General features: G+C 37.7%; 1 protein-coding gene across 1 annotated transcript in view; it reads left to right on the forward strand.

Moving 5' to 3' along the window:
* The window catches only part of LOC150088287 (cubilin-like), a 1,623,406-nt gene that overhangs the window by 974,403 nt on the left and 634,225 nt on the right, over positions 1-14,778 (forward strand). The window contains exon 29 of the mRNA XM_090370104.1: positions 9,506-9,674. Coding sequence (XP_090226230.1) covers positions 9,506-9,674 — 169 coding nt within the window. The remainder of the gene's footprint in view (positions 1-9,505; positions 9,675-14,778) is intronic.

Raw genomic sequence — 14,778 nt, forward strand, 5'->3', positions numbered from 1 at the left:
GAGTGGGAGACAGCAGAGAATGGTAATAAATGGACACTGCTTTATATGGACTAATGTTATTAGTGGAGTCCTCCCTGGGGCTCAGTGCTGGGCCCATTGTTGTTTTCTGTATTTATCAATGATATCGATGAAGGACTTAATGTCCAAGTTTGCAGATGATACAAAGGTTGGTAGGGTTGTTACTGACATTTGGTTATAGCATTAGTACCTACTATAACCAAAAATATGACCTATGCCAATGCTGTAAAAAAGTATCAAACAGTCTCCACTCAAACCGATGTAACAGTTTCCACTAACAAATCAATTTCTGATTGGGCTAAAAATGTTCTTTCTGAGCAACAACCAAGTATACGTAAGCAGCAATCTAAGTTCTCTGACCAAGCAAATAATACTCCTCTAACAATACCAGCGGCATTTCCTCCTTCAGCAATAGATACCATATCTCATAGTATAAATGCAAATGTAATGAAAAATATTCAAGACTCAACCATGGACATAGATGTCACATTCATACAGGAAGATCCCCTTTTAGAAATCTATGCTGTAGAAGAAATGGATACTGATCAGCCCATTTTCTCCAAAAAAAGATAAACCAAAATTGGAACGTCATAAGTCAGTAAACTTCAAAAAGCAGTCAGATACAGCTCCATCAATTAAACACAAATAATGCCTTGTCTTTTACAATGGAACTGCAGAAGCTTTCATTGCAACACAGACAATATCTATGATTTAATTAACTCATATTCTCCAGTTGCCCTTTGTCTTCAGGAAACTTACCTAACCTCTCAAATTTCTACTTCGATAAAGAACTGTTGCCTTTATTGAAGAGATCATAATACAGCAAATGCTGCCCATGGTGGTGTAGCAATCATGATAAATTCAAAGATCCCAACTAAACATATTCCACGTCAAACTGAAATAAAAGCTGTTGCTGTTGATATATCACTCCGGATTTCAATAACACTTGTCTCAATCTACCTACCACCAAATCATATTTACTCTTTAAAAGATCTTGAAGATTTCTTCATACAGATACCTTCACCTATCTGTATATTAGGGGATTTTAATGGGCACTACTCCTTATGGGGTAATCCTAAACTAGATTATTATTATTATTATTATTATTACTAGCCATATAGTGCAAGAAAGCCTGAAGCTTATGCTGCACCAGCTAAAAAAAAAAAAATTTCCGAGTTACCCTGAGAAAGAGAGAGAGAGAGAGAAGTAAAAGGGAATCACCAAGAAAGAGAAGAATGATGATATCCAGCTCAGGACCCTGGGTGTGCCAAGCCCATACTCACCAGATGTGAGCCCCTGGGGTAAAATAGATGTAGTCGACTCATTGAAACCTTTCTAGAGTCATAGAACCTCACCATAATCAATACTGGTGCGCACACACACACACACACACACACACACACACACACACACACACACACACACACACACGCGCGCACACACACACACGCGCACACGCACGCACACACACACACACACACACACACACACACACACACACACACACACACACACACACACACACACACACACATTCACATACAGCTCCCAAGTGGATATACCTCAACAATAGATCTCTCAATTTGTTCTCCAGTACTGGTCGGGACTAGTATTGGAGAACAATCCTATGGGCAGTGACCACTTTCCAATCATATGCAATTTTTTAATATCAAAGACTCCTTTAAACAAACTCTGCAAGAAATAGAAATTTATTCGAGCAAACCGGGCAAAATTTGATCATCAATCTCTCTTGATGAGGAAAAAATCCACCTCCAGAATATTGATAATGTAACAGATTACATCACATCGCATCTTCTAAAAGTGGCCAAGGACACAATACCATTATCAAATCCCCCGGGTAAAAGCATTATAATTAGTGGTGGAATAGTTGTTGTTGTTGTTGTTATTTGGTTTTTAGGAGCATTAGCAACTAAGGCCATATTGCTCCGGAAATATGCGATGGTCATTCCCTGACCTTTCCGCATCCTCCGTATTTGGTGGTCACGGGCTCAAACCCCGGTCTAATCAAGAAGCGTGTGCTACGCACTGCTGCTCCTGCCCACCTGGCTATGGAGGCCCGGTGGAATAGGGAATGCACAAAAGCAAAGAAAGAAAAAATTACAGCCTGGAATTTATTTCGATAATGTCCAACCACAACCACACATTAATTATAAGACGTTAAGGGCAAAATCATGTTTCGTACAAAGGCAAGCCAAGAAAGAATCCTGTTCCCATTTTGCATCATGCCTTAACAGAAACACTGATCCCAAAATAATATGGAAAAAAATTAGACAGTTATCTGGTAAGTTTCCTACCATACTTTCTCCAATCCTCTCCTGGAAAGGGCAAGACCCATCCAGTCCCTTAGATATTGCTAATGCTTTGGGCAATACCTTTGCTGAAGTCTCAGTCAGCATCAGCCTATTCTACATCATTCCAATGAATTAAAAACACTACAGAAAAGCATGCCATTAACTTTTGAAAGTTAATGCCCACCTTTTTTCATATAACAAAACCTCTGCAATACTTTGAACTTTTGCATGCCATTAGAACAGCCCACAAGGGTGCTGCCAGGACAGATGGGATTTATTATGTCATGCTAAAACACCTTCAAGGCAAAGCTTTGTGCCTGCTCCTTCTTTTTTACAGTTGTTTATTTTAGAAAATATTTTTCCGGCTTCTTGGCATCACTCTACTGTTTTGGCATTCCTAAAGCCTGGGAAAGATCCAACCAACCCCCATAAATATAGACCAATATCTCTCAAGCTGCCTGGGCAAAATCCAAAAAAAAATTGCCCATAGAAGACACATCTGGATTATTGAGTCAGAACATCTAATGAGCCATAGTCAATATGGCTTTCATCGATATCGGTCATGCTTCAATCTTCTGGTCAAGGCTGAATTCACCATTCGAAATGAATTTGTTAAATGTTAACATCTTGTAATGGTTTCAATAGATATAGCGAAAGCTTTAGACACCACCTGGCGGCATGGCATACTTAGTGATCTTTACTCTCTTGGTCTGCAGGGCAACCTTCCTATATTTGTTCAGAACTTCCTACATATTAGATCGTTTCAAGTTCAATATCAACATGCCCTCTCCCCAACATTCATGCAGGAAGAAGGTGTTCCACAGGGATCAGTATTGAGTGCCGCTATTTTTGCTCTTAGAATAGATTCCATCACCCAAACAGCTTCCAAATACAGTTGAGACTTACCTTTATGCAGATGATCTTTCCATCTCCTGCCATTCTCAAAATATGAGATCTATTGAATGGCAGCTACAGATATCACTTAATAAAATACAGCAGTGGGCCAGCCTCAATGGCTGTCGACTCTCGCAGCAGAAAACAGTTGCTATCCATTTTTGTAGGCAACACAAACTTCATCTGGATCCTGAACTTCAAATTTCTAATGTCTCCATCCTAGTCACTGATAACATCAGATTTCTAGGATTAATCCTTGACAACAAGTTTAATTTTATAGACTATATTAAAAATGTATGTACTTGTCTAAAAAAGTTAAACATACTCAGAGCTTTATCTGCCTAAACATGGGGCGCAGATCGTACCTCTCTGCTTCAGCTATACAGGGCATTAATCAGATCCTGCCTTGATTATGGAGCTCCCATCTATAATTCTGCTAGAACGAGTGCTTTGAGGATTATACTTGATGCTTTGAGAATGTTGCTCACACAGTCTGTACATTGGGCGCCTCCGTAGCCAGGTGGGAAGGAGCAGCAGGGCATAGCACACACTTCTTGATTAGACCGGGGTTCGAGCCCATCACCACCAAATACGGAGGACGCAGAAAGGTCAGGAAATGACCACCGCATATCCCGGAGCAATATGGCCTTAGTTGCTAATGCTCCTAAAAACCAAACAACAACAACAACATCTGTACATTGATGCTCACGAGCCCACTAATTTTATATAGGAAAACACTGTTATTAAAGTATACTGTTAAGATACAAAGTTGTGCCTCGCATCCCATTCAGTCATACCTTTTCAATCCACCTTTAGAAAACCTCTCCAGAAATAAACCTAGCATAGTAAAACCAGCCGGTCTTCGCCTTCTTGAACTGTCACAGGTTTGGAATGTCTCCATCCATTCTGTGCAACAGATAGCAACTTATTCTCAACCACCATGGGCTCTTCCTCCTGTCCCGACCTGTAACACTTACCTCTGTCAATGGGAAAAGAATATTTTAAAAGCATCAAATGTCAGACAACTTCTTGCAGTCACACTCAAAGATATATTGATATTTCTCCAATTTATACAGATGGCTCTAAACCTAATGCAAGCTTTGGAGCAGTCGCAGTGTTTTCAAATATCATTATTTCAGCAACCCATCCATCTGAATTCAATATCTTCTCAGCTGAATTATATGCAATCAAGCTAGCTTTAGAAAATCTGTGTTCTGAATGTTCTTTAAAATCTGTGTTCTGACTGTTATTTACACTAATTCCCTCAGCTCAATCATGGCATTATCTTATTCTTCAGATAAAGTTCACTCTGTTCTGGGTGAAATTAGAAGCTTATTGTTACAAATTGAAAAACACCATCAAATGGTCACCTGTTGGATTCAAGCACATTCTGGTATTTTGTGCAATGAACTGGCTGATAAAGCTGCAAAAAATCCAACTACCTTAGATTTAACAAGTAACTCTGTTCCGGCATCAGACTATGCACTAACCATTCAGGCTGCATTGCCTGTCAGAATGAACTGTACTCTGGCATTCGCAGACTAATAATAAACTTTTTTCAGTTTAAACAGGATTCAAAAATTTGGTGCTCTAGTGTCCATACATCAAGACGAGAAGTCTTTTAAAGAAGAAGAATAGGACATACCCATCTGACCCACCGTCATTTACTCACAAGAGATGATCCAGACAGTATCCACATCGTTTTGTAAATCTGACTGAAACATATTCTGATTGACTGTCCCTACTATAAAGAAGACAGAACTTCAACCTTGCTATCACTGGTTAATCTTTGTAAACCAATGACTAGAAAATCTCATACCCAGCAAATATATCTGAATTTTTTAACTTCCTCAGGAAAACTGGACTTTTTAATCATTTCTGATTTCAGATTTTTTCTGTCACAGATTAAAAATTTCTCATTGTTTTATATAATAAATTAATGGGTGCATTATAGCCATAGCAACTTATGCACCATTAAATCCCTCATAACAAAAACAACTACCCCGGAACTGCTCCTCAGTTTATACAATGTATGCCTAAGAACTAGAACTTACCCAGCCGACTGGAAACTTGCAACCATGAAGTTCATACCCAAGAATCCTTCAAAGTCTCCAGAACAGCCACACTCTTATCAGCCAATTGCTCTGCTTCCAGTAGCAAGAAAGCTATTCGAAAGGCTGATATGTAAAAGAATAACTCACCACTACAAAACAGCTGGACTAACCATGCCAACACAATACGGATTCAAGCAAGGAACTTCTGCCATCGACACCCTGTGTGGCCTTTTGAGGGCGGCTGTGGGGTGGGACAAAAAACATTTCCTTGCCATCTCAGTCGATTTTACTGGACATTCAACACCATTTGGTTTTTGAGCATCCTAGCTAGACTGAGAAGGTCAAACACGCCTATGAATTTGTACAAAGTTATGGAATCCTACCTAACCAACAGAGAAATCCAGGTGATAGCACCATATAATAAGTTGACCAGATCACTCTACAGGGGCTGCCCCCAGGGTGCAGTTCTAGGGCAACTACTCTGGAATGTAATCCTAGATGAATTCCTAGGCCTGGACCTGGGGGAAGTAAATTCCCAGGCCTTCACAGATGATTTAATACTGACAGTTGCTGCTTAAAGCCGAGCACAAATGGAAGTCCAAGCAAACCAAGCACTTAAGCTTACTCCTTCAAGATTGAGCCATGGTCCACTTCTTAATCATCTACAAAAACAAAATCTGTATATACTGTTGAAAGGCAGCCTGAACTTAAGAAGACCACCACAAATTAAAAGCAATAGCCAGACAATCAAACTACTGGCTGAACTGAAGCATCTAAGTATCATTCTTAGACACCAACGTGTCCTACCACCCTCATCTCAAATACTTGAGAGAAAAAATAAGAAGATATACCGGATTAATAGCCAGAATAACAAGAAAGGACTGGGGGATAAAAAAATGCACGCTAACACTGTACTGTAAAGCCATATTCACCCCGGCAATTACATACACTTCCCCTGTGTGGTTCTATACAGCCACACTGGTGGTTAACAAACAATGATCATACAATGATAAATTCTCCTTGTCATTACCCGTGCCTGCCACACTGTTACGCATGCCCCCTAAGTTCTTGCTGGGGGGGGCGTCCTGCCCCTGGACCTAGAAGTTATATGCTGCTGAATGATGTACTGCTTGACCAAGAAAGCACTGGACTTGAGAATCATGTGCAGCAGGCATGGCAGGAAAAGTGGTCTGCTTCAACAAAACAGGAAATTAATAGGAAGTTCCTGCCTACATTCAGATGCGTATATCCTTGAGCCCTTCCTGATTCCACCTAGGTCTATTTACGTTTCTCATGATGGGCCATGGTGCCTTCAATGCCAAGTTAGCTTATTTTCGAATAACAGAAGACTCCCTCTGCATGTGTGGAGAGATGGAAACGTGGTTCCACGTCATGTACAGCTGTGACCATTATGAGGACCTTTGCTATCTGTCAACTTGTGACTGAACTCACATATTTACTAGCAGAACTGGAGCATCACCTTCTAGACTTGAGGGAAGAGCTCCTGGCCTTCACCAGATTTGTGCAAGAGGTGTTTCTAGGTGCAGGACACTTATTGCTATTCATCATGACTAAAGCCAGTAACTAAAACAACTCAACCTAATGGGACAGAAACATTCAAACAGAAAGATTGAGTTAACCACACTTAGGACCTTCTGCAACGGGACCGGGACCAGATACGGAATCGACGCAGTCCACTGCTCACCTGTCTCAAGAATCCCTCTATGGTGGAAGACAACAGTGATCACCAAGTTGACTTGACTCTACACATCTCCTGAATCTAACACCAGCAGCTGTAACCTCTGAGACAAACACACTGAACTATTTTTGCAGCTTGCTGGTATGGAGAGGCTATTGGCCTCTTCATATCAGTGCACTCTTGCACGGTACTTCCTTCCTACAGGGGAGAAGTCTGTTGTCTCCTCGCCACCCCACTTTCTTCCCCTCTGATGGGGCATGGCTATGCCTCACTGACCATCTGGGGTCACCTTCTCTATCTATCCCACCTCTGTGTTTCCCCCCCCCCCATTTTCAATCTCCCCATCCTCTCTCAAACTTTGTAACCACATCTAACGAAACCAAAATTATTCCAAACCCATATTGAAAAACTTAAGTCAACCATGTAAAAACCTTTTTACCATTCAGCCTACTCCTTTCAGCGTAAATTATAGTAACTTTTTTTTTTTTTCCTATCCACTGAAATCTCAGGAAATTAGGTGGCAGGACCTGCCAAAGTAAATATAACTATACTGGGTGTACTTGATCTGCCTCCATGGGGCATAGTGTGGGCAACGGTGCATCCCATTAGGAGCCCAATGGCTAAAAGGCCAAATGAACAATGGTACAAAACAACATTACACACGACAATATCCATACACTTTTAAATCTCTGCCCTTTACAGTGTACTGTATCACATGACAACGTATACTACGTGGAGATGGGGTGAGACCCCTGGTGCCTTTTGACCCGAAAACACTTTACACTTATGGTTATCTGCCTAGTAGCTGTGACCATTATGACCATCAACAAAAACTATTTTATTATTGTTCAATTTACATATAAAGAGCTCTAAGGATGGTAATCAGCAGGTTGATGTTATTTATCTTGATATTACCAAGATTTGATTCAATTTTGTTTAGAATGTTAGTATATAAATTGAAGTCCATTAGATTGGTTTGGTCAGCACTCAGATTGATGAAAAACTTCCTAGAATGCAATACAGCATTGATTATAAAGGAGGGGGGGGGGGTGTTCAAATTATATGGCTATAATTAAATATCTGTTCAAATTAAATTAATGTCCAGTTGTGTCTGAATTGAATACACTTGTTGACTTTATTTATGTGGTTATTCTTAGCAGCCTGTGCTATTAAATTGGTGAGATATTAGTTTGTATACTGACTTCTACTGGAATGCTAACAGAACCTTTCTCATACTTTGGCCACTGCAGTATCATTCATTTGCAGGCATAATTTCAACAGAAATATCCATGTAATAGCCCAAAAATTTTTAATTCATCATCAGAGGTCTGCAAAGTTGTAGTAGTACTAAAGAATTATTTCTGTAAATATTGGCATCAATTATAATGCCTTCAGAAGCATTAATATCCATTTTATTCACCATTGAGAACTATTTTGTCAGCTTGAACTGAAATATTATTAATGGCAGGTGAGGCATGCCTAATTACATAACCCTTTGTGGAGATTACATTAATATAAGTTTGGGTGTATTACATTAATTTAAGTAATTTAATTTAAGAAGTGAGAGCTCACCAACCTATTAAGATAATTGACCAGTGAGGGTGGATAGTAACTTGTATGTGTTTATTTTTAAAAAAAATATTTTTTTAAATAAGTCTATCATTATCACAACTTGACTGGTTAAAATATCTAAACCCTTCTTTTCACAGAATCATTTTTCATATTTCCAAGTTATGTTTCCATATTTCTAATAAATGTAAGCAACCACCATTAAATTTCTTTAAAAAATATTTTTCTGTAGCCAAAAGCTATCATTATTTTTAAAGGAGTCTGATAATAGCTTACCAGCATAATTTTTCTTATAGTCTTCTTGACTGATTAGAGGAATGGTGGCAAGAAATAGCATCTCTCATAGAAAAAAAAGGGGGGGGGGAAACAACCAATGATTGACAGGAGACATAGGAGATAGAGTAAGTTTTGTGCATATTGTCCAAGATTATGAAGAATAACTCGATGTCTGATCCATCACAAATGCAAAATTGTACTTAGAGGTAGTAGTAGTAGTCCTTACAGATGTTCAGCACAAAAAAGCAGGCACTGATCACTGGAAGAAAGATTTCAGAAAAGGCATTTACCTACTGCAGAGCTGATATTTTCATTTACCACGACATCATTACAATCAGCAATAAAGCTAAGCACTATACTGTTGTAAAAGAGGTGGTCCTTTAAATATCATGCAGGTTCACTGATCCTTGGGTGAAGAAACATAGTTCAAATGAAAAATTACCATCCATAGATTTTATGATTGATCCAACATTATGGAGAAAGCAGGATTATACCATTACTAGTGAATAATCCTGCTTTCTCCATTCATTATTCATTCATCACATTTAAAATAAGATTTATGAAATTTAAAGAATTAAAATTAAAGGATTTGACAAATTATTCCTTCAATCATGTTGCCAATACTATTCAATATTAAAATCATGAATATTTGTTTTGTAGCATTAAATTTTATTTTGATTTAGGTGAGAAATATGACCTATTTTCTTCAAATACCAGCAAGACAGATATGTAGCTCTGCCATACCTCTTCCCATTGAATCAATAGCCAATTCAGCTTATATTATTCTCTATACTCAAGGCCTAGGTGCAGGACAGGGATTTGAAATTGCATACTCCTCAGATAAAGAAGCAAGTAAGGGAGTTCTTCCAGATAATTATTTTGATATTTTGATTATTATGAATATCTGTTGATGGTGTTAGAATTAGAAAGGTATGATCATAAAATAGCTAAATAACTGGTGCGCATGTTATGCATTGTATGCCTGTCCATGTAAGTGTAATAAACATAAGTTTCAACTGGCATTCCCATCTGGCATTCTTAAGTTATAGTGAGCTGACTTCAGTACACTTCCCTCATTGTAGTGAATTCTTTTTGCAGTGACACTCACCATTTCCCACAGCAGTGCATAATGCTGGTATCAGTGAAGAAGAAGAAAAATATGAATATCAGATTCTTGCAACACTTGATCTTTGTGAGAATATAGTAGTTTCGCTGCTTGTCACTCACTCAAAGGATTCTGGGTTTGAAATCTGTGAGAAGCTAGAGAAAGTCTTAAAAGCTTCTTACATCAAGGCTGTAGCTGATTTCAAATAGAGAGAGTGCAGTTTCCCCCCGTGATTTTTTTGGAAGGTTTTCAGCCTACATAACATTTTATCAACACAATATATAGTGGAAACATGTGGCCTGATATGTTGATGTCACAAAACCAACATACTTTACTTGAGTTTGCTACCTAATCCATGTGTTTCTCTTCTTATCTAACAGTCTCATTCACAATATAATTCATTCCATTCTTCACTGTGTAGTTCTCAGCTTCTCTTCCATTCTTTTGGTGAGTACTGATGTTTCACTTCCATAAGTCATCGTGGGAAGTATACATTGGTTCATTATTTTACGTTTCAGAAAAACTGGGATATTGCTCTTCAGTATGTGACTATATTTCCTGAATACTATCCATCCAAAATTTATTCTTCTCTTGACTTCCAGCTATTTATCATTATTACAGCTAATGACTTGTCCCAGATAAGTATATGACTCCACCTTTTCAATTACTGCTCCTTCAATCTTTATATCCCTTTCTGTGGCATACTTGTTCATCATTACTTTTGTTTTAGCCATATTCATCTTTAGTCCAAAATCCTTACTAACTCTGCATAACCGATTAAGATTTTCCTCTAATTCTTTGGGATCATGGCGTATGACCACAATGTCATCTGCAAATCGCGAATGGTTTAGATACTCTCCATTCACATTGACTCCTTTCTGTGACCGGTCTAATTTTCTGAAAGCTTTCTCAAGGGCAGCAGTAAACAACTTCGGAGATATTGTGTCTCCTTGTCGAACTCCTTTCTCAATTTTAAATTTGCTACTGTCTTTGTCTAGTCTAATAAAGGAGGTAGCATTCTCATATATTTTCTTCAAAATCATAATATATGGGGTATCTATGCCTTGTCTTTCCTTTGCCCGAAACATTGCCTTATGCTGTATGGAGTCAAATGCCTTTTTCATAGTCCACAAATGCCAGGCATAATGGTGTTTTATATTCATTTGCTTTCTCCATTAACTGTGACATTATATGAAGGTGATCCATAGTTGAGAATCCTATCCTAAAGCCAGCTTGCCCTTTCGGTTGATTCTCATCAAATATTCTTTCTAATCTGTTAGTAATGACCCTTGTGAATAACTTGTAGATGTAGGATAACAAGCTATTGGTCTATAATTTCCAATTTCTGATTTATCTCCATTCTTATTCAGCAAAATTGATTGCATTATTCCACTGCGTAGGCACACACCTTTTCTAATGCATTTTGTGAAGAGTCTTGCCAGTTTTTGTGTCATGTCTCTTCCTCCCAATTCTAACAATTCTACAGTAACTTCATCTTCTCCGGGGACTTTCTTGTTCTTCATTTTCTTCAATGCATGTTCTACCTCATTAGGAAGGATATCAGGTATGTTGTATGTGTTCCTAATTCGCGATCCATCTTCCCCACTGTTGGCATCATTCCCTCGCTCCTTGTATAACTCTTTATAGTAGTCTTCTTCTATTTTAATTATGCCTTCTCTGCAATTTATAAGTACACCATTGCTATTCTTCAGTTTCAGTATCATTTGTCTTTCTGTATTACTGCTCATGGCTGCTGATTTAGATCCTTTGTTTTCCCTTAATGCTTGTTCTACTTTTCTTGTGTTAAATTTTCTTATGTCCTCTCTGAGTCTTTTTCTGATGGCTTTTGTTCTTAAGTTCCAGTACATACTGCTTTTTCTCCTCTTCTATTATCTCAAAGACCTTTGTATTATTTACTCAAGTCAGTTTTTTCCTTTCTTTTCTTACATCTATATCAAGTGTGCATCTTATGAGTAATGAAAACTTTGCATAACTCAGTATACTCAGTTTTCTCCTTGTCAGTGTTTTTCTTGCTCGTCGTTTGTCGTCTTTGGTTCATCAAGACAAATGTTTCTTGACTAATTTTTTCTTCTTTGGATTTCTTTTTACCTATAGGTTTCTTGGGCTTTATCACTTTCAGAATGGTGTAATATTCCTCATCAATATCTTGGTCCTCAGCAGTCTGCAGAAGCTCAAACTTGTTCTTAAGTTCCAGTACATACTGCTTTTTCTCCTCTTCTGTTATCTCAAAGACCTTTGTATTATTTACTGAAGTCAGTTTTTTCCTTTCTTTTCTTACATCTATATCAAGTGTGCATCTTATGAGTAATGAAAAAAGTGTTCATTACTGACAATCCTTGAGATTCTGAAAACTCTACAAATCTCTCACCTCTTTATTTTCTTTCACCAATTCCAAAATTTCCTATTGAAAATTTCCTTTCTGCACTGTTTTGTCTCTTTTTCATCCTTAGTACTGAAGTCCCCCATAATGAGAGTGCAGTGAGTTTTCTGTTCATCTAGAAGACTCCCAATTTCGGTGTACATTTCTTCAACCTCTTCATCATCATGGCTGGATGTTTGTGCATAAATGATTATAACCAGAAACCCAACTCCACCTTCACTCCTTTCACTGTTTCCATTGGTGTACAGTAGATTTCCACTTGATAAACTTATAAGTGATTCATTTCATCTTCCTGTTTCAGCCAAACCGATGATATTCCAATTCACATTTTCTAATTCCTTTTCCAGCTCTAATATCCTGTCTTCACCAATGAGCGATCTTACGTTGTAACAGGCCAAGTTCAGTTTCCGTGCATGGCAGTCTGGTTGTACCCAGTGATTCTTAGCACCCTCTGCTTCCACTCTGATCCTCTCACTGCCATAAGAGGGGGAGTGAAGGCCACTTGGGACTGAGGGTCATTTGTTTCGTCTTACTGTCATGTGCTGGAGGGTTTGGTCTTTTTCCTCTTCATGCTGACCAGGCAACTTGAACAGAACCACTCTACACATTCGTTGCCACCTAAGTGACATAACAGGGTTTACCCTCGAGAAGGTGTGCATGAATTGATTTTAGGGAGGCCACCCAACCAGACTTCTCCTAAATCTTCTGAAATAGAAAGATATTGGATTCAGCAGTGTTTTAGACTGAGTGTCTGATAACACACAGAATGCCTGTTCCCCTCTCATCCCTGTTAATTAGATAGGTGATCATAATTCAGTGATCATAATACTAACACTAAGGTCATAATTCAGTGATCACTGAATTATGACCTTAGTGTTAGTATTAAAGTGAAGAAATATAGAAATATATAAAATATTAAAAAAGTAAAGAAATAAATAAAAGATTAAAACAAGTAAAGAAATAATGTATTAAAAAAACAAAAGGAAGTATATATATACAATTAAAAATAGATAAGTATATTGTTATATAACACATAACCCTAGTGTCATTATCAAAAGTCATTAATTAGAAATACATAAAAAGATGGCATTATAGAGTCTCTGTTTCTAACATAAGCACATGCCATGAAATGGCGAATTTTAAAAATGGTGAATTTAGAAAGAATTTAATAACATATAATGAATTTAAAATTTATGAGGTTGAGGTCAAATGTGATAAATATGGGGGAGAACAAAAAAATGAAAGTATGTGGTTCATGGTTGACTTGGCAGAAAAACAAATGAATAATGTACAAACAAAATAAAATGGCTCCTCCATAGCCAGGTGGGCAGGAGCAGCAGTGTGTAGCACACGCTTCTTGATTAGACTGGGGTTCGAGCCTGTGACCACCAAATACGGAGGATGCGGAAAGGTCAGGGAATGACCACCGCATATCCCTGGAGCAATATGGCCTTAGTTGCTAACGCTTCTAAAAACCAAATAACAAACAAACAAACAAACAAAATAACAGAACAAAATAAAAGAATTCACCTAACTGATGAAGTGATTAAGCCAAAATGAAACCAAAACTATGAAAGGAGATGTAGTGAAAATATCTAGAGCATAAAAAACAAGAGAGAGAGGTAAAAAAAAAAATAAAATAAAATGAATGAAATGAAAGTAAGTGGTTAAATTCATGTTAACCACCTACTTTCATTTCATTCATTAAGTGGTTAAATTCATGTTAAATACAACCCAAAGGTGAAAAAGAAGTAAATAGCATACAAAATACCAACAGAAGTATATAAAACTTTGTGCAGGAATAAAAAAGATAGTATAAGAAAAATATAGTTTCTTGCTATGCATTTGTGAAACTAATGGCTCATGTGAAACAAACAGAATATAGGAAAGTAACAAGTAAAGAATATATAGAAAAAACAGATGGGACAGCTCAGGCAGTTTGGGATGCAATATATAATATAATCAGGTAATAATTTTTTGTTAGACATTGAAGTAGGAGGAAGAGGGAAAATAAAATAGTGCCACCTCATAAATAAATTCATTGGCTGAAGGTATAAAAAATAAATAATGCAAAAAGTAATGAATAATGCATATATATATATATATATATATATATGTGTGTGTGTGTGTGTGTGTGTGTGTGTGTGTGTGTGTGTGTGTGTGTGTGTGTGTGTGTGTGTAAATGCTGACCTCTGGGAACCATGTGAAACCCAGTGGCAATCAGCCTTTCTGCAGTAAGCTGGGCTCTGCTGCAGTCAAATATCTCTTTCCTAGCATCTCGGGGGATACATGATGTTCAAACCTAAAACTCTCTACCACTCTTCCTATGATTAAAGCTAGCCCCTTTCAAAATTGACAACCATGTAGTAGGCAGTGGCATACCACCACAACAAAAACAACTCCAAAAACTGCTATTAACCAGATATCACCTTGTGCCCTGAAAAATTTAA

This window comes from Mastigoproctus giganteus, chromosome 3 (assembly GCF_048544385.1).
Source record: "Mastigoproctus giganteus isolate SK-2022 chromosome 3, ASM4854438v1, whole genome shotgun sequence".
NCBI classification, from domain to species: domain Eukaryota; kingdom Metazoa; phylum Arthropoda; class Arachnida; order Uropygi; family Thelyphonidae; genus Mastigoproctus; species Mastigoproctus giganteus.